The sequence below is a fragment of the Protopterus annectens genome, chromosome 7.part0 (assembly GCF_019279795.1).
Source record: "Protopterus annectens isolate FY-2018-M chromosome 7.part0, PAN1.0, whole genome shotgun sequence".
NCBI lineage: Eukaryota > Metazoa > Chordata > Ceratodontiformes > Protopteridae > Protopterus > Protopterus annectens.
In genome coordinates, this window is record NC_056739.1 from 1,551,726,508 (window position 1) to 1,551,746,660 (window position 20,153).

The 20,153-nt window shown below is 40.8% G+C and overlaps 1 protein-coding gene across 1 annotated transcript in view; it reads left to right on the forward strand.

The window, feature by feature from the left end:
* ABHD14B (abhydrolase domain containing 14B) overlaps positions 1-20,153 on the forward strand; it is a 121,456-nt gene that overhangs the window by 61,610 nt on the left and 39,693 nt on the right. Inside the window, exon 2 of the mRNA XM_044078100.1 lies at positions 12,169-12,384. Coding sequence (XP_043934035.1) covers positions 12,174-12,384 — 211 coding nt within the window. The 5' untranslated portion in view covers positions 12,169-12,173. The remainder of the gene's footprint in view (positions 1-12,168; positions 12,385-20,153) is intronic.

Below are 20,153 nucleotides of genomic sequence, written 5' to 3' on the forward strand. Positions count from 1 at the left end.
AAAGATTTAGATCTTGGCACAACGATTGAAATTGACTTTGATAGCATCCTACATCCTGGGCCAAAGCAGCACCCTAGCATATTCATTGAGCAGGGATATTCTGGACCCAGTGATTGGATGCTAAAATGGGAGAGCTTCCAGGACATCACCCATCTAGTGGGAGACCCCCAACATAGACCTGTTTGCCAAGCACAACGGGTAACTCCTAAGGTTTTGCTCAATAACCCAACAGACAGGGACATGAAGAACAGATGCCTTCTCCTTCATGTGGACAGGTCTCTTCTTTTTATGCCTTCCCACCGTCTCCACTGATACCCAGGGCACTGATATAGGTGATGTCAGACAAGCCAAGCATGATTCTTATAGTCCCTTTCTGGCCAAGGCAACACTGGTTCTCCCTCCTCTGGACCCTAAATGAAGGAAGATTTTTCATCCTACTACAAGTGATAGACATACTCACTCTGATAAAAGGGACGGTCATTCAGCCTGACCTGAAGGCACTCAAATTAACAGCTTGGAGGATTGATTTCTGACCCCGTATAATACCACCTGTTCTAGAGAAGTGTTGTGTATCCTGAGAGAGTCATAATTTTAACCTGTGGTGCAATAACAACATTTTTAACCCATCAGAGGCAGACATAAACCTTCTATGCCAATACCAGTTAGGGTTATTCTACCAAAGTGTCTCTTACTCCAGTATTAAGGTTCATGCTTCAGCTGTCTCTGCATGCCTTTCCTACTCCCCTCCGATCTATTCCCACTCGCACATGAAGACTTTCCTCAAAGGAGTCATTCACCTTCAGTCATCCCCTGGAAAAAACATATCCATACCTGGGATTTAAACTATGTTTTAGAGAAGTTAACTTATCTGAGCCTCTAAAGATGCTCACTTGGAAGACCACCCTACACATAGCTATCACCTCAGCCATATCGTTATCCGAGCCACAAGCTTTGATGTGCAGGGAACCATCACTGTTTTCCTTAGGGGCAGGGTTACCCTTATAGCTAATCTGTAATTTATTCCTAAAGTAGTGTCAGAACTTTCCTTGAACCAAGCTATTCATTTACTAGTGCTCTTTCCTAAGAATAAGCAGAATACATATTTCATTCCCTGGTTGTAAACCCTCCGATCATATCAGATGTTACCTAAACAAAAAGTTTCCCAACAGGACAGACCAACTACTAGTGGCCTTTGCAGAAGAAAAAGAAAGTAGGCCTATCACCAAACAGACTGTTTCTTAATGGATAGCCAACTGCATCATGGCGCAGTGGTGCAGCGGTAGCATTGTCGGCTCACAGCAAGAGGCTCTCTGGTTCAATTCTCGGCTGGAAGGCACTTTTGTGTGGAGTCTGCATGTCCTCCCTGCATTCGTGTGGGTTTTCTCCAGGTACTCCGGTTTCCTTCCATGTTACAAAGACATGCATCTACAACATTTCTCCCAAGGCCTCTGCTAAAAATTGGCTGTGTTCCAAGTTGGACTTTCCTGTTAAACAAATGTTAAAAATAAATAAAAATAATCTTCTTTTTTATGCTTATCATGGTAAGCCAGTACCAAATCATGTCAGGGTGCATTCCACCAGACACAGTGCAGACACCACTGTCTTCCTCAAACATGTTCCTGCACAGGCTATCCTGGAAGCTGGCACATGTACATCTGTCCACACTTTTACTAAGCACTATCATTTAGGCAATACCTCCAGGGTAAAAACAGGATTTGCAACTGCTGTTCTACAAAACCTGCTCTCTCAGGGGCTAACGGACTGCCTGTCCCCGACTAGTAGCTTTGGGAGTCCTCCTAAGGATCTGTGCTACACCATTAACTACAAATAACATAGTACAATTCTGTCACACTTAACCATAATTGTAGATGTTTGAGTAGATTAATGTTGCAGTACAAACTCCCACCCTTTTATCTCTCAGTCTGATGGCATCTCCTAACCTTTCCCATGCTAGGACTAGGGTGGGTGAAGAAATTACATCAGATGGGTAGCCATATTATTCTTTATTCCTCTTTCTACGTACATATACCTGGTCTTTCCTCTATTTCCATCCAAGAAAGTCTTTGGTGACGTGCGCAAGGGTTGTACTGTCCTCAAGCATCAGACTGCTGCTCGCTGTCTAGAAAGTCCTGAAGGTGGCGCCAATGGATGCCCCTGTTATACTCTGATGTCTGAATGTCAGCCATTGGTTATCTGTCGGCTAGGGATGATGAAAAGATTCTGGAAATCGGGCAGGATCAGTACTGCAACATTGATTTACTTGAACATCTACAATTATGGTAAGTGTGACACAACTGTATTTCTACTTTATTCATCTCTTATTAGGTCCATCATTGAACATAATTCACTATTTGGCATGTGTCTTGTCAAGTACCTAAATGAGATTCATAAGTATTAGGTTAGTTGCCCTTGTAGGCCATTTTAAACCTATCCAATTTCCCTTTCAAAGGTGAGAATCAAGCCCTGTACATTGTGACTGTGAGGTAAACAACTTAACCATTACACCAGCCCCTAATCCCTGTCCCTTTTAGTGTCATACAGATTCCTGAGTAGCAATCTCTGCTTAGCCTTCCATGCTTACGAATGACCCAGCACTTGGAACTCCTTCACCTAAACAGAACAAGTGATAAAGCAAACGCCCATTCTAGAGACCTATACTTATGCTACCGCATCAACAATAAATGGCATGACAAATACCTAATCTAATGTATACCCTGCTTCTGGAATAGGCTGCCCTTGGGTCTATATTAGATGAACGAATGATTTAAATGTCGAGTACAACATGCTTGACACACTTTAATCAAATGCTCATCTAATCGGAAACTGAAATGGCTGAAAATCAAGTAATCGAAAGATTTTGTTTGGCCAACACCTTCCCTGTACTGACATACGAGACACATAGAAACTACCAATATATGTACACCCCTACTTGCTCACATTATTTCAAACCTTTCATATCTAAAAACACTCTTCTGCTTTTTAGGAGACGGTGGGGGGCTTCACCCCCCCCACCCCCCTAACTAAATTTTGCCAGCTCCGAAATCGCTCTCATTGGGGAAAGGGCAATTTCTTGGTTTTCACGAGGAAAGAATTTGCTTACCTGGCCATTTGAGACAGGTTAGCGTATTGATGCCACAAGTCAAATTCAGTGACATAGCCAAGTAATTTGAAACTCCTATTTTTGGCATCTTCAGCATCCTATTACATGAGAATTTGATTAAAGTGTGTTGAGCATGTTGTACTCAGCATTTTAATCTTTTGTTCATCTAATATAGACCCTCTGCCCTTATCTATAAAGCAGATACTTCTTAGCAACCCGTAAAGCCAGTCGTGATGACTAAACAGATGATTGCAAGTTTTCAATGAGGATATGTAGAGAAAGTCTACTGAGTGAGAAGCATTCCCCCTACCCCAGAGACTGTTGATCTCGCACATATGTTGACCATCGGTATATTTTGACTAATGTGGGTTGACAATACAGAGGCCCAGCAAAGTAGAATTCAGTCTATGCTGGGCAACCCATGTGTGTGTGTGTGTGTGTGTGTGTGTGTGTGTGTGTGTGTGTGTGTGTGTGTGTGTGTATATGTATATATATATATATATATATATATATATATATATATATATATATGGATCACCTTTATATCCTCAAAATCGCGTTTCGCAGACACCAAAAGACCGACAACAAAAAACGCCGACAACGCAAAACACCGAAAACCATTACAGCAACACACTACACGTAAACAACACAGTACACTACATAACATATGCACTATCCCTAACCCAAACCTAACCCTAAGGTCCGACACTACCGCACACTTACCCTACCTGCACCCTAACCCTAACTCACTTACCCACCCGTAACCCCAAGATCCGACACTACCGCACACTCACCCTACCTGCACCCTAACCCTAACTCACTTAACCCACCCCTAAACCCACAGTCCCTCACTATCACACACACACCCTACCTGCACCCTAACCCTAACTCACTTAACCCACCCCTAAACCCACAGTCCCTCACTATCGCACACACACCCTACCTGCACCCTAACCCTAACTCACTTAACCCACCCCTAAACCCATAGTCCCTCACTATCGCACACTTACCTGTCCGCTCCCTAACACTAAATCCCTCACTCGATCGCACACTTACCGAGTCCGTCGGGTTCTCACCTTGTCGGTCATCTGCGTTGTCGGTGTTTTCGTCCCGTCTGATTCCGTGTCGGCGGAACGCGTTGTCGGGCATCTAAAGGTGACCCATATATATATATATATATATATATATATATATATATATATATATATATATATATATATTTATACACACACACACACACACACACACACACACATAAACGAAGCATGGCTTACATCGACTGTTACAGACCTTATTGCTAAAGGGCTATCTGTAATGATAAAACTCACAAAAAGCACTTTGTGTAGGGGGGTGGGTCACAAAACGTCCACAGTCACACAACTACAAAGGAAATAGAAAATCCCACAGATTTTGCATGCAATGAAATTCTACTGGCACTGATTTTATGTGGAAAGGTTCACAGAGTTTCATAGTGATAAGTTGAATCTTCATCCAGTGAGTCTCGTCACCTATTAGGTTAGCCATCTGTCATATTTCAGAAATTAATCTAAGTATATCATATTTCTTCTTCATAGGATCACAGTAATTACAAAGGACTGGTGTGTAAAATATGTATGCCTTCATGATAAATCCTTCTAATAAGGCAGTAGAAATCCATAACTGGAGTTAAAATGCCTGTTGGTTAAATGAGCGGTAATACACTAGACCCAAAAAATAATTTCCTTGGTTATTATATCAATGTTTGGCTAGTGCAGTTATTACAACAGTTTATTTTTTAAATCACTAATTCCTCTACTGGAAGCCTTCCAAGTCTACTGCGTAGTGTGCTTGCCAGTAATACATCCTCTCAAATATCGTGGATGCTCCTTCCCTTTCTCCAGCTTGAGCTATTGCTGTCTCAGACTGTGCCCTCTTGGAAGCCTAGAAAACTTCAGAGCTTATAGATAGGGACAAGTATCCCTCTTTCAGATAACGTAATACACCCTCCCAGATATCATGGGTGCTCCTCCCCTCTCTGCAGCCTGAACTATTGCTGTCTTGAACTGTGCCCTCTTGGAAGCCCAGGAAACTTCAGAGCTTATAAATAGGGACGAGTATCCCTCTTTCAAATAATGTAGGACTTAGCCTACTGTCTTCTCAAATGTTGTTGTAATATCCAGTTGTTAGTGGCTAGCACACTCACAGGGGACTCCCCTGAGATCGTTTTTTTTTTCTCTCCTAAAGCTCATCACATTTTAAGTTGAAGTTCCCCATTTTGGCCACTAGATGGCAACATTATACAAGGAATTGTCATGCATTGTGTCCTAGACATCCTCTCTAGCAGTTAAAGCACAGAGGCTCTGACGTAAAACACCATATAATTTACGTGTATTTCTGATGAGCTAAAACGGTCCTAAGGACCTGCAAATGTAATTAGATGTTCTCGCTAAACAATTGTTGTTACAACAACAACTAAACAATTTCGGAACATAGTGTGGGAAGTGTATTACTTACCTGCAACACATCAGTTTGTCTGATTTGTTTTTTTTCTCTCATTCCGTTGATTCTTCCACTGGGGCCAGCCTGCTCCATTCACCCTTGCTACACTCGGGCTCACGCCACCCCCATTTCCACCCACCCCTGTTTCCTTAGTTTTCTATTCTCTATACCACACCCCTTCCTATCCCTGTAAGTATTCCACCTTCTCCAGCTATTAATAATCTGCTCTATTTTTCCACACCCCCAACAACCTAGTCCCTTCTATTTTACACCATATTAACCTTTGCCCTCCCTACATTCTCCTCCTTCTTTATCTCTAACTTTCATATACTCACTGCATTTAAATACACCCATTCCTCATTTTTTGGTACATAAGCCGACCTACCTGTTTAAGTCACACATGCTACATCTCCACCTCTGTTTTACCTCTATCATGACACATGTATGTCTTTCCATTTCTTTTCTTTTCTTTCTTTCCCTATGAACCTCTTAAAACACTGCACTGTCATATCAACTACCACCATCCACTTTCATTAAATTTAACTCCCTGCACTCTCACAGCTGATCTCTCCATCTCTCTTTCACCTAACACCATCAAACTTTTTCAAGATTAATACCTCGCCATACACCTCACTCCCCTCTAATGCAAGATCAAGAAGGACTGATATCCTTGACCTCTTCAAACACTTCATTACTTTCATGAATACACTGTTACTGGATGGGGGCATCCATCCCATTCCAGGGCCACCTACCTCTACCTCTGATATTCACACACCTCATCTCACTATCTCTCACCTTCCACCCCTCTTCCTCTCTTAAAATATTAAATATTTACACTTTAAATATTCAAAGCCTAGTAAGTAAAATTACAGAGCTGCATTCCTTGATCGCTAACCCCCCCCCCCCCCATATCTTAACCCTGTCAGAAACCTGGTTAAACCACATATTACAAATACCAAATTCTACCCCAGGTTATAATATATTTTTCTGTGACAGAATTAACAAAAGGAGTGGAGGTGTTGCCATCCTCTACTCTGACCACCTTAATCTCTCCTCACTCTCTATTTCTATACCTAACTTTGAGCCTGCCAAAATTTTTATTGTATGCTGTCAACTTAACTCACACAAAAAGTTCACCATAGCCTCTATCTATATCCCTCCAGTGAGCAGCATTCCTATCCTTGAGAACATACTCTTCATGGCTCACCCAGCATGTCCCATATGAAACCATTATCCTTGGTGACATTAATATTAACCGGACTGCAATTACATCTACATCTCATAGTTTTAGGATCAATCTTCATGGCTTTCACCAACATATCTCCTCCCCTACCAGGACTAACAAAAATTCCTCTATTGAACCCACCCTAGACTGGCCCCATAACCTCAGAACCCAACCTTTGTCATAATCCTGGGACTCTTTCAATCTCTTTGAGTGACCACTCTCCCACTTTCATCCACAGATTCTCCCAGTATCCTCCAAAAGACAACCACTACAGAGACTATCATAAACTCACCAATTTTAATTCTAACTCCTTTAACTCTAAATTGTCCAGCATAAACTGGTCCTTCCTTGGTCATCTCCCTCTCAATGAAGCTGTTATGTATTTCACTCAGATATTTCTGGACATACTTAATTCATTAGCACCTACCAGACAAATCAAAATAAAATCTAACTTTGCCCCTTGGCTCACAAAATACACCTGTTGTATTATGCATAAGAGGGACAGTGTCTGGAAAGCTTGGGTCATAAACAAGTCCCCTGCCGTACTCCAAAAATACAAGAGCTCAGAAACCTCTCCAAAAAACTTGTCAAAAATGATAAGAAATATTTATTTTGCTCCTTTCAATCCACATAAGTAGCCAAAAAAAATTCTGGACAACCATTAATAATCTTCTTTAGCCTGGCAGCTCTACTACTCCTAACTCCTTTCCACATAATTCTGCCACTGAAACAGTCTATCTCCTAAATACTTCATTGAAATAATCCATAAACTAACTCAAAATAACAACGCCTCCTCTACCCCTCTTTCAACTCCCAATAACTTCTTATTTGTAAACCAGTACCCACCACCTACATTAAATATCTCTTGTCTAAACTCAAACCTTGTTCCCCCTGGTTGATAAATTACCTTCCTTCCTTCTTTCTTAAAATTGCTGCAGAATCTGTTACCTACCCCGTCTCCGTACTCGTAAATCATTCCAGTAAAGAAGCCTGCATCCCTGATATCTGGAAATCTTTCTTTACAATTCCACATTGCACAAGGGTGAAAACTCTGACCCTTCTAACTGTAGGCCCATAGCCATCCTGTCCCCTATCTTCAAAATTCTTGAGAAGTGCATAGACACCCAGCTACTCAAACACCTGCTTGACAATAACCTGCTCACCTCCAGCCAACATGGCTTCAGACCCCACCACAGTACTTCCACTGCACTTCTTTCTTTCACTCAAAAAGTAGCTGAGCCCCGTGACAACAACATGGTGATCTCCTGTCTATTCCTAGATCTTTCTAAGGCCTTTGATATTGTCTCTCACTCTAAACTTTTAACTAAACTCTCAGACCTCAATCTTTCCAGCTCCTCCATAAAGTGGTTTTCCAGCTAACTCTCCAGTAGGCAACAATCTGTTCACTGGCAAACTGTCTATTCTCCCTTCCTCCCAGTCAACATAGGGGTTCCTCAAGGATGTGTCCTGTGCCCCCTCTTGTTCAATATCTCACTAACAAACTCCATTCTGCCTGCAAGCTCTCAACTTTATTACAATATGCCGATGATTTGACACTTATCACCACTGCCCATAATATTCCTAATCTGCTAGCAGTCACTCAAGACACCTTCTCATCTTTCGAAACATGGCTCTCAGATAATCAACTAGCATTAAAGCGTAAAAATCAAAAATCCTTCTTCTTTTCTTCCCAAGAACTCTGGCTCAGCATAAATCCTCCTTTGCCATTACCTCCCTTAACAATACTATCATTAAAGCTGAACCTCATACTTGGCACCATAAATGATGACTAACTTAAATTTGACCTACACATCCAATAATGTATTAAGAAAACCACCAGAAACTTGGACTACTTTACAGAAATCGAAAATTCCTTACACACTCCTCCAGAATCTCTCTGGCTCAGTGACTTACACCCTTCTCTGACCTTGCCTACTGTATGCTGCCCCTGTCTTTACTAATATTCAATCTCTCTGGCTCAGTGACTTACACCCTTCTCTGACCTTGCCTACTGTATGCTGCCCCTGTCTTTACTAATATTCAATCTACTCTTATGTCTAAACTTGAGCAAACTTATAATAAAATGGCCAGATTTGCCATTAACCTTCCTCACTATTCCCATCACTGTTTTGCCCTCAAGACACTACTCTGGCCTAAAGTCTCTCAGCAGCTACTGCTTCCCCAATTATATACCACACACTGCATTCTCTATAATCCCTCTTCCTGTCCCTCTATCTCCAAACTAGTATCTTACTACTCTCCCCTCCGACACCTTCATATCACTGATAAACAACTTCCTGATATTTACAAACCCAATAAGAATATTGGAAAGTCCCTGTATAAATACTCAGTTGTTCACATCTGGAATACACTTACCCTCAATATAAGAAATATTCCCCAGAAACATCAGTTTAAAGGAGAGCTAAGACACCATCTTCAAAAGACCTGGTCCTGTCCATGCCAAGCCACCACATAACAACAACCTTAATCACTTTATACTCTATTCACTTTTACTTTACCACAACTAATTAACTATGGTCTTATTCTCACTGAAATACAGCTTTGTTGCTCTACTTATTATACCCTGTATTATTATACTTATTTGTTTATTGTATGCCATTGCAAGGTTGTTATACTCTTTTCATTGAAGATTTGTGTACTTCTCATTCTCTACATTATGTGATTGTATAGTTAACTTCTAGGTATTTGTCTTTTGTTCTTTGGAGATTTTCTCCTAGGGTCTCCACTGAAAATGGGCCTCGGCTGAGTTGGACCAACCCAGTTAACAAATGTCAAATAAATAAATAAAAATAAAAATAAATTATCAACTGACTGATTTCGTATGCATTACGTTGGAATAATCTATGATTGTTATTAGCAGCATTAATAGAAAAAGGAAAGCTGTGGTGAGATATAGAACAGGGAAGTAGGCAAAATGAAAAGTGGCGAAAGTAGGTACAGAAAGGTCAAGGAAAGGTAAAAGAAGACGTAGGAGGAGAAGGAGAAGGGAGGGGAAAGTGATAGGTAAAATAAACATTTATCCAGTTTATTGATATGACTGCTGATTTACATTTTAAGCACTTAAGTGAAACAGTAGTATATTCTTCAGTGCTTAGATTCCCAACTGGTATATGAGCAACGGTCAACAAACTGTAACAAGCAAGAAAAACAACACCGTAGATAATTATGTCCTGGCAACCTCACAAATCTTAGTACATAGTAATTCCACTATTTATAAAACAGGTACATATTGTTTGTAAGGGGCCAAGTTACAGAAATTTCAACTAGGTTAAAAAGGATTAAGGCTAACTAGGACATGGCCATCATTTGTGTTGAAGTAAACAGTTTAAGAAGGTCTTCTGTCATGGATGTGTAGCAGGATATGATGGGATTATTGCACACCCTTGCCGTTATGGAAGAAACATATCTACTTTGCAAAATCCTCCCACCATTTCATGTAACATCTAAATATCACAACATTTTTGTAGCAGGGTTAATCATCTGATGGTGTTAAAACTGGTTCTAGATAATTGTCAGTGGTGATTTGGCAACTTCAACCCCGTATATCAAAATGGGGAAGAAGGGGTTGTGGATGGATGGAGGCATGGCTGCCTGGTTGGATTGATTTTGGCATTTGATTAATGGTGAAGAATGTGGTTATCACAGATAAAAGATTCAGTGGATTTCATCTTGGAATGAGATGTGTGCGATGTGCACCTCCATGCTGCTGCATGCACCTATGCATTAATAAGGTAAACACACGCAATATTGTTATTACTTTCCTCTGTCCCCATGGTGTTACGTAAACATGGAGCTCAAAAATTGATTTAAAGTTTGTGTACGCTGTTTAGAATGCAGGACCATCTGTACTCCAGTCCTACACATACACGTGCTGCCAGAGGAATAGTTGCATGTCTACCATAGAGAAACCTGCCATTCTTTCCTCCATGTCCCGTGATTGAGCTAAGAGAGGTACCATGCAAATAATGACAAAAATAATTAAAAAATAACTTAAAGTGGACAGAGATGACACATTTTAATAAAAAATAGAGGGTAAAACAACTTGTGAATTGTGCACTGCTTACATGCACTTTCACCCCTTCACAGACCTACATGTACACCTCTGTAAAGTGTAACTCTGACCTCCCCCCCGATGTCATCATTCACTGTTGCCATCCATTGAAAACAAAGACTGTGGAGGTGCTTGCACGAAGTGAACATCCCTACACTTTTAGAATTATTTGTGATTCGGCAATTCTAACTAGTTTTGACCTCATCTGCATCTTCACCATGCTGACAGCCCTGAATCTTGATGGTTGGCAACTGTGTAGGCAGAGAAATTGAAGGGGAGCCCAATGTTGTAAACACAAGGGAGGGTATTACTTTGCTATATATCTGCACAGAGGAAAACAGTTTTTAATAAAAGTTGACTGTATTCCATCGGCTACATACTGCATATGCATACATGACAGTATGATTAGTCTGTTTCATGGGGTTTACACTTTTAGCTGTCTACATTAGTTGAGTATATTCTTCATTTGGGGGTGGGGGACCAAAGCTGCATTTATGTCATGGCACTTAAAAAGGATTGTTGCTATTGTTACTCTACTTTTGTAGCATCTACCCTGTCTAATAATAATGTATCTGCTGTTACATGTTAAGGCCAGTTCTGTACAAATGTAATAAGTTTTACTTACTCTTGTTTCTGTGTAGACTGCTTTTCATGGCTGTATTTGAAAAGTTTTCGAATTCACAGGCAACACAAGCACAGAGTCTACATGGTTGCTTTACAGCTTGTTGAATCACTCCACTGTGTTGGTTTGCTTCATTACCGTACAATTAATCTACTTATGCTGTAATTTGCATGCTACAGAATTTACCATGTTTTTGCATGAGTGCGCGCTGCTACATGGAGTTTATTGAATCTAAATCATTTTGCGGTCGTGCGCTTAGTGCTGCGATGCGCATGGTAAAAAATGGCGGCGTAGGCTTTATTGAATCCCCATGTTAGTCTTTTTGGATCAATATTTTTCCGTTTGCTGAGTGCGTCCACACATATGGTAGTAAATCTAAACCTGGTATTACAGCAGTCAAGCCTTTTGAAAGCCAGTAAGTTAACAGTTTGTCAGTTAAACCCTTGAACCAATGAATTATGCAAGAAAATAAGAGGTCATAGTTCAGTTAGATTTCATATCTGTAAAGTAAACAAGATCATGTACTGTGATTTATGTTGATGTGATTAAATAGTTATCAAAGAAAGTATTCAGGATGAAAACAAGCAAAAGTTGAACAGAAAACAAATTACCTTTGAGTGCTGATTTACAATATGTACCTAAGAATGTTTTCCTCTTTGTGCCTTTTCCAGTGTCCATGATGACTGCTTATAATATAACTGAAAACACAGTGGATGTGGATGGACAGTCCTTATTTTATCGTCAAGCTCAACCATCACAACAGTGTCCTAGGTTTTCTGTTTTACTACTTCATGGCATTAGGTTTTCTTCCGAGACCTGGCTGACCCTTAAAACATTAGAGAAGCTTGCTGAAGCTGGATACCAGGCAGTTGCAGTTGATTTACCAGGTATAAAGAAGCATTGTGACAGTGATGTAAAATGCAGTTCCTTCAAGTGCTGATACTGAAGTGAAGTATTTATTTTGCTCCATGTCAGAGCTAGTCTTTATAATGATGCAGAGCAGTCAGACTATAATTGTTAATTACAGTCCAGAAATAGACTAAACTGTAGGAAACTGGTATAGGTAAGTGAAAACACTACTGTGTCATATTTAGATAGATATAGATTTCTGAAAACTACTCTTTACACAAATGCATGCCTTTGACTTTATAGAATGATTCCATACTGTTTCTCACAAGGAGTGTTGGGAGCACACCTTTCTCCACAGCATAATCTATAAATCATTCGTATTTAGTCTGCTTGTAGTAAAGCAGTACTACTAGCTTGTGTGGAGTCACTTGATTATGTTTTGAAAATATATATATACTTTGGGTATTAATAAATCATTGTAACATTAGCATGTTTTCCTCTTCCTGAAAAACAAATTAATTTTCCTAATTCTTCTTAACCATGCATATGGATGTCTTTGGTCCCATCTAATATCTTTTATTTAATGCTTTTAGCTTCCTAAACTTTTGGTCATATATTAGCCATTGCACTTAACTATGCATCTGGATGTCTTTGGTCCCATCTAATATCTTTATTTAATGCTTTTAGCTTCCTAAACTTTTGATCATATATTAGCCATTGCACTTAACCATGCGTCTGGATGTCTTTGGTCTCCTCTAATATCTTTTATTTAATGCTTTTAGCTTCCTAAACTTTTGGTCATATATTAGCCATTGCACTTAACCATGCATCTGGATGTCTTTGGTCCCCATCTAATATCTTTTATTTAATACTTTTAGCTTCCTAAACTTTTGGTCATATATTAGCCATTGCACTTAACCATGCATCTGGATGTCTTTGGTCCCATCTAATATCTTTATTTAATGCTTTTAGCTTCCTAAACTTTTGGCCATATATTAGCCATTGCACTTAACTATGCATCTGGATGTCTTTGGTCTCATCTAATATCTTTTATTTAATGCTTTTAGCTTCCTAAACTTTTGGCCATATATTAGCCATTGCACTTAACTATGCATCTGGATGTCTTTGGTCTCATCTAATATCTTTATTTAATGCTTTTAGCTTCCTAAACTTTTGGTCGTATGTTAGCCATTGCATTTAACCATGCATCTGGATGTCTTTGGTCCCCATCTAATATCTTTTTTATTTAATGCTTTTAGCTTCCTAAACTTTTGGTCGTATGTTAGCCATTGCACTTAACCATGCATCTGGATGTCTTTGGTCCCATCTAATATCTTTTATTTAATGCTTTTAGCTTCCTAAACTTTTGGCCATATATTAGCCATTGCACTTAACCATGCATCTGGATGTCTTTGGTCCCATCTAATATATTTTATTTAATGCTTTTAGCTTCCTAAACTTTTGGTCATATATTAGCCATTGCACTTAACTATGCATCTGGATGTCTTTGGTCTCATCTAATATCTTTATTTAATGCTTTTAGCTTCCTAAACTTTTGGTCGTATGTTAGCCATTGCACTTAACCATGCATCTGGATGTCTTTGGTCCCCATCTAATATCTTTTATTTAATGCTTTTAGCTTCCTAAACCTTTGGTCGTATGTTAGCCATTGCACTTAACCATGCATCTGGATGTCTTTGGTCCCATCTAATATCTTTTATTTAATGCTTTTATCTTCCTAAACTTTTGGTCATATATTAGCCATTGCACTTAACCATGCATCTGGATGTCTTTGGTCCCATCTAATATCTTTATTTAATGCTTTTAGCTTCCTAAACTTTTGGTCATATATTAGCCATTGCACTTAACCATGCGTCTGGATGTCTTTGGTCCCATCTAATATCTTTATTTAATGCTTTTAGCTTCCTAAACTTTTGGTCGTATGTTGGCCATTGCACTTAACCATGCATCTGGATGTCTTTGGTCCCATCTAATATCTTTATTTAATGCTTTTAGCTTCCTAAACTTTTGGTCATATATTAGCCATTGCACTTAACTATGCATCTGGATGTCTTTGGTCCCCATCTAATATCTTTATTTAATGCTTTTAGCTTCCTAAACTTTTGGTCGTGTGTTAGCCATTGCACTTAACCATGCATCTGGATGTCTTTGGTCCCATCTAATATCTTTATTTAATGCTTTTAGCTTCCTAAACTTTTGGTCATATGTTAGCCAAGCTGTTTCTCCTCTTGCACGGTGAGCTTTCCAAATGGGCAGGAGGTAAGCTAACAGTTGTAATGAGAATTGGTAGTAATTCTCTAATAAGACTGCTGAATATAACAAGAAGCCTACTACCCAGCTGTCCCAAGTTTTTGGTGTGGTTTTTGTGCCGTTAGCTTTTCTTAACACTGCCAGAGCCACTGTGAGATCTTTGGCTTCTGACTTTTCCGCATCTCTTATTCTCTGAATGCCATCTTCATCTGTTAAATAAAACCCATCTATAAACTCACCTTTTAATATTTTGTCTTTAGTGGATTTTGGTATAATAAGTGACTGCCTCCAGGGGTGTTAATACTTGTCACTGTTTTAGCTCAATTATTTGTCAAATATAGGGATAATAATGAAGGGACCCTGTTATCTAACGCACCTTTGCAGGGGGCTGTGTTCAGGTAACTTGAAGTAGGAGGGATGACTAAACTTTACAGTCTTGTATTGATGTTTTTCCTTTTCCTTTTGATTGGAGGAGCTGGATTGTACACAGTCCTGAGCAGTCGCAAGGGGCTCTGTTCAGGTAAATTGAAGTAGGAGGGCTGACTAAGTGGTGAGCACACTACAACAGGACGCTGGACATTTTATGTTTCTTCCTGTATAGGTGCAGCCTACCACTAAACTCACTGACTTTAGGCATCCTCACCTGAAGTGATCCGTTTGTTCTCTTAAGTGACAAGGGTCCTGGATGGAAATGAATGGTAATGTCATGCTGCTAAAATTAGGGAGTACCAGCTTAAGCAGTTGTTCTCTTGATCTGTTGACATGCAGTGCCCCCAGTGTAAAATAGATACACATGGATGGGGTGGCACAGTGGTGCAGTGATTAGCATTGTCATACCAAGAGGTTCTCCAGTTCGTTTCTTGGCTGGAGTGCCTACTGTGCAGAGTCTGCATGACCTCCCTGTGTTCGCATGGGTTTCCTCCGGGTGCTCCGGTTTCCTTCAACATTCCAAAGATAAGCATCTGGAGCATTTCTCCCTGGGCCTCTGCTGAAAATGGGCTCTGTCCTAGTTGGACTTTGCCGGTAAACAAATGTTAAATAAATATATCAACTTCCACTGCTGTTGTATGCTTTGACTGTGTTGGTCACATGACCCATGGTTAGAGTTGTCCTCACCAAACCACTTGTGGCACATGTGTGACAGCATAACCTTCCTCCCTTCCATGGATGGTGTCAGCTACTTGCTTGTTCTTGTTCTTCCCTTGACCTGTCCTGTGGTACCTGGATCATTACTCAAACACAGAACACCTAGTGTGTGGATAGATGTCTTTCTTCCCTGTCAGTGGGCTGGCTTACTCTTCTTTCTCATTTAGTACTTTTGTTATAGTACCTGATGTCCTCCATTTCACTGTTGCAGTATTCATTACATTAGGGATCCCCTGCCAAGGGTGACCCAAAGTCTGGCCAGTATACCAAAGCCTTTACATTGCTTTAAGGTTCACCATACACCGCACATATGCTCCTTGCATAGCATAGGGCATAAAGATGACTTCCAGATGTACCACCCACAGAATTTCTTTGCTGCCAGTTTGAATGCCATTGTTTGATCGTCAGTCTGTACACCCATTCTATTGCTGATTCACCAAGCCAGTGCCCTGTTGGAGTTCTTTTTTACTTATCTTTTTTATTGTTGCTTGTGGGGTTTCATGTCATCCAAGAAGGGTAAATCCCAGTGTGGGAAACAAATTCCCAATAAAGACCACCACAAACCGTGTCTATTTTGCCTTTGCACAATCATACATCCTGTTACATCTGTCAGGCCTTTGTACCTAAAACCCTTTGTTAAGTATAGACTTTCTTCTTTGGCACTCTATCTTGAAAACCAGCATCTTAAGCTTTTTGCGAAAGATGCAGTGGAGGGAACTTTCTGCTCTGAGGGGACCACCATCCGTGAAGAAGGCCAAGAAGCCTAGGCTGGAATCTTCTGCTGTTCTGACTCAGCTGAACATCTCTCCTGAGGTCAGTGAATGCCTGGAGGTTTGCCCAGCTTTATCATTGTATTTCTCTGCCATGACTGGGTTGGAGGCTGGTGGGGATCCAACTTTAAGCATGTCTGAGGAGATATTGCAGACGTCCATTTCAGATGTTCACGGAGAAACATGGCTGATTATCTCTGTGGGGCCTAGGGTTGTTCCTCAAGTATTAGTCAGAGAAGAAGTCCCTACTACCATTATTGAATGCTGTCTTGGGTCAGGGCCTTCCAAATTTTATAAGGTGGACGTCCCATTAAAGAGAAAGAAAAAGACTAAACATATCACTCTTGCTTCTAAGGATCCGCAAAGTGAATGGCGGTCCTTCACTCATGGTTTGTTTAGTGCTTTGATGGCATTGAAACCTCCTCATGGAGTTTTTGTTCTAGCTCCCCCCGCTGGTCCTCTACTCCCCTACAAAGACCCAGGGAACAGGATTGTCTGAGAAGGAGCTGGATTTGGATGGGGAATCCCTTGCTTACTTTTTGCACCTTCCCTCTCCTATGGATCAGATGAACAGAATCAGAGGAATCTGCCAGTAACGAGACTCCCTTTGAAGAGATTCCTTTTGGGGACATGATCTCTAGGATGATGGAGTTCTTTAAATTGGATTGTGCTTAGGCTCAACACTTATCTGGACATTCCCAAGTTCAAGATGTTGACCTTGCAACAGCTGGAAGCCTCCATGGCCTTTACCTTTGTTCCTCATCTGTTATCTCAGAAATCTGCTCAATGTCAAGCTTCACTCTCTTCATCTAACAGCCTGGCATATTCTGTATGTGATTATGGAACTACTCCTGCTTGGGATCTCAATTTTGTGTTGGATTATTTAAGCAGGATAGGTACAAAACTGTACTTTTCTGAGGTACGTAAAAGATATTATGAGTTGCTGCTGATGGATTCTCCTAAGCCTTCTACTGTTCCTCCTGTTTTGACTGCCTTTTTGGATGCATTTTCCAATGCTTCTAAGGCGCCAGACTCTCAGTCCCCTGTTCCCAAAAAACCTGATAGATTCCATATGGTGCCTGAAAGCTGTATATTTTTGTACGTGTCCTTCTGCAAACACCTCGGTGTTGTCTGCAGCTTGTGACAAGCCCTCTTAATTGCTTCCTACTTTAAAGTTACTGCCCTGTGATTAAGATAGCAGAACCATGGAAAGGCTAGGCAAGAAGGTTTATTCCTCTGCTACCTTGGCTTTTAGGGCTGTTAATTATCAGACCCATATGTCAAGGTATTTGTTGGCTCTCCTATTCCAGGCCTGTCAGATTATTTCTGATCTTCCAGACACTGAGGGTAAAACTTCTGCCATTTCCCTGTTAGGGACTTCCTCCCAGGTGGCTCATCATTCCAGCAAGTGTAGTTATGATGCAGCAGATGCTTGTTCTAGGGCTGCTGCTTTTGGATCAATGATAAGGAGGTATTCTTGGCTTCTGCTTCAACCTGTCCCTGATGATATTAAGGCTAAGCTGATGGATGCTCCTCTTGATAATAAACACTTGTTTAGTAATGCTGCTGCTGCTGTGTTCAAGTCCCTTTAGAGTAACTGAAAGGCTTTACAGGAACTTAAACATATGTTTATTTCTCCTGTACCTAAATTTCAGAGAGAGTACCTCAATAAGCCTGACCTGGTTCACAGGCAATCTCACCCTCCATCGAAGGGTAAAAAGGGTGGTAAGCGGGCTCCTCCTACTAAGGCTACTCAGACCTTGGTGTCTCAGATGTCTTCTTTTCCAGATAAACCAATTGCTCTCTGACTATGGCTATGGATTACTCAGGATTCCTCGGTCCTGTCCAGGGGTATTTCATGTAGTGGAAATCTCTTCCCCCTTTTATGGCGGTTCCTCAGCCCCCTCAGGAACAGCTCTCCTTCTTTCCAGTGGTGCTTTGGGACCTTTTGACTCAAGGTACTATTCAAGAGTTGCTTGTGTCCCAAAGGGGTGGGGGTTTTACTGCAGGAAGTTTCTAGTACCCAGAAGAGAGGGTACCTGGAGACCAATTCTAGACCTCTCTCATCTAAACACTTTTCTGAAAGTGCCCTCCTTTTGAATGGTGTCCCTTCAGACTTTACCTCTCTTGCTTCCTCAGGCTTATATGGTGTCTCTGAATCTCAAGAATGCGTATCTCCATATCCCAGTCCATCCCCTTTCCAGGAAGTTTTTAAGTTTCTCTGTTGCTTCCTGGCAATTTTCAGTTCTGTGCTTTGCCCTTCGGAATTTCTACTGCCCCAAGGGTTCACCAAATACTTAACTCCTGTAATTTCTTTTTGCAGGATTCAGGGGATCCACATATTTCCTTACTTGAATGACCTCCTGTTTCAGGCATCCTCTCCAGAGATTCTGTTGCAAAATCTTCATTTTGCCATTTCCCTTCTGCAAAGCCTGGGGCTCATAATAAATTTCAATAAGTCTTTTCTGACTCCTTCTCATGATCATGTTATTTTGGGATGCAAGATCTAGACAGTGCCTATGCTGGCATCCCTGCCGCCTCCCAAGGCCTTGACACTCTTTTCCTTCTTTTCAACTCTTCTTCCTTTGGCCTCTTTTACAGCCAGGGAGTTTCTGAGAGCTCTGGGATTCATGGCATCCACTGTCCCTATTCTCCCTCTGGCCAAACTCTACATGAGAAAGTTTCAGTGCTTCTGAAGTCAATCTGGCTTCAACATGTGGTTCCCCTAGAATTTGTAGTTCCTCTTCTACCTTGTCTCCAGAAGGAACTTCACTGATGGATCCAGCAGTTGTCTCTAAATCCAGGGCTCCTTTTTCATCCTCCTCTTCCCTTTCAGGAGCTGTTCACAGACACTTCAGATGTGGGATGGGGAGCAGCTTCTGGCTCCCTAAAGGTACAGGGCGTGTGAATGCCTCTTCAATAGAAAGACAACATCAGTGTCAAACAGATAAGAGCTCTTCTGCTGGCACTTCAAGCTTTTCATCCTCTTTTCTCCCCAGGACCTCTCAAGTATTTCCAGACAATACCACAGTGATGTGGTATGTAAAGAAACAGGGGGGACAAGATCTTGTCGTCTTTGCCGTTTGGCTCTCCTAGTGTGGGATCTTGCTGTCTATTATCAAGTGACTGTTCAGGCAGTTTACATTCCCTCAGGTCAAAACATTGTGGCGGACACTCTGGATCCTTCACAGGGATGTGTTTCTGGACATTGTCCACCAGTGGAGTACTCCTGAAATAGATCTTTTTGTCTCCCCTCTTGTCACTTGCCAGGTCAGGAAGAAACAGGAGAATGTTGTGGGTTCTTGGTCAAGCAGCTTTATTATATGCAAACACATCATAAACAAAGTTAAGTAATTTTAATTTATAAACAAACTAGCTATCATGTACGTAGATGTTAACACTCTGGCTTCACCTTCAAAATGACACTGAAGATAACGTGCTCGGAATTTATATGCATACACAGACTTAGAAAAGTTTCTTAAATGTACAGCACACCTGTTATTCTACATCCTCCCTCTTTGAGAAATGAGTCAGTCATTGTCTCTGGAATTAATAAATGTGCAATTTACACAGGAATAATTTTCATCATGCAGTTATACAAAGCTAGGTAGGTATATATA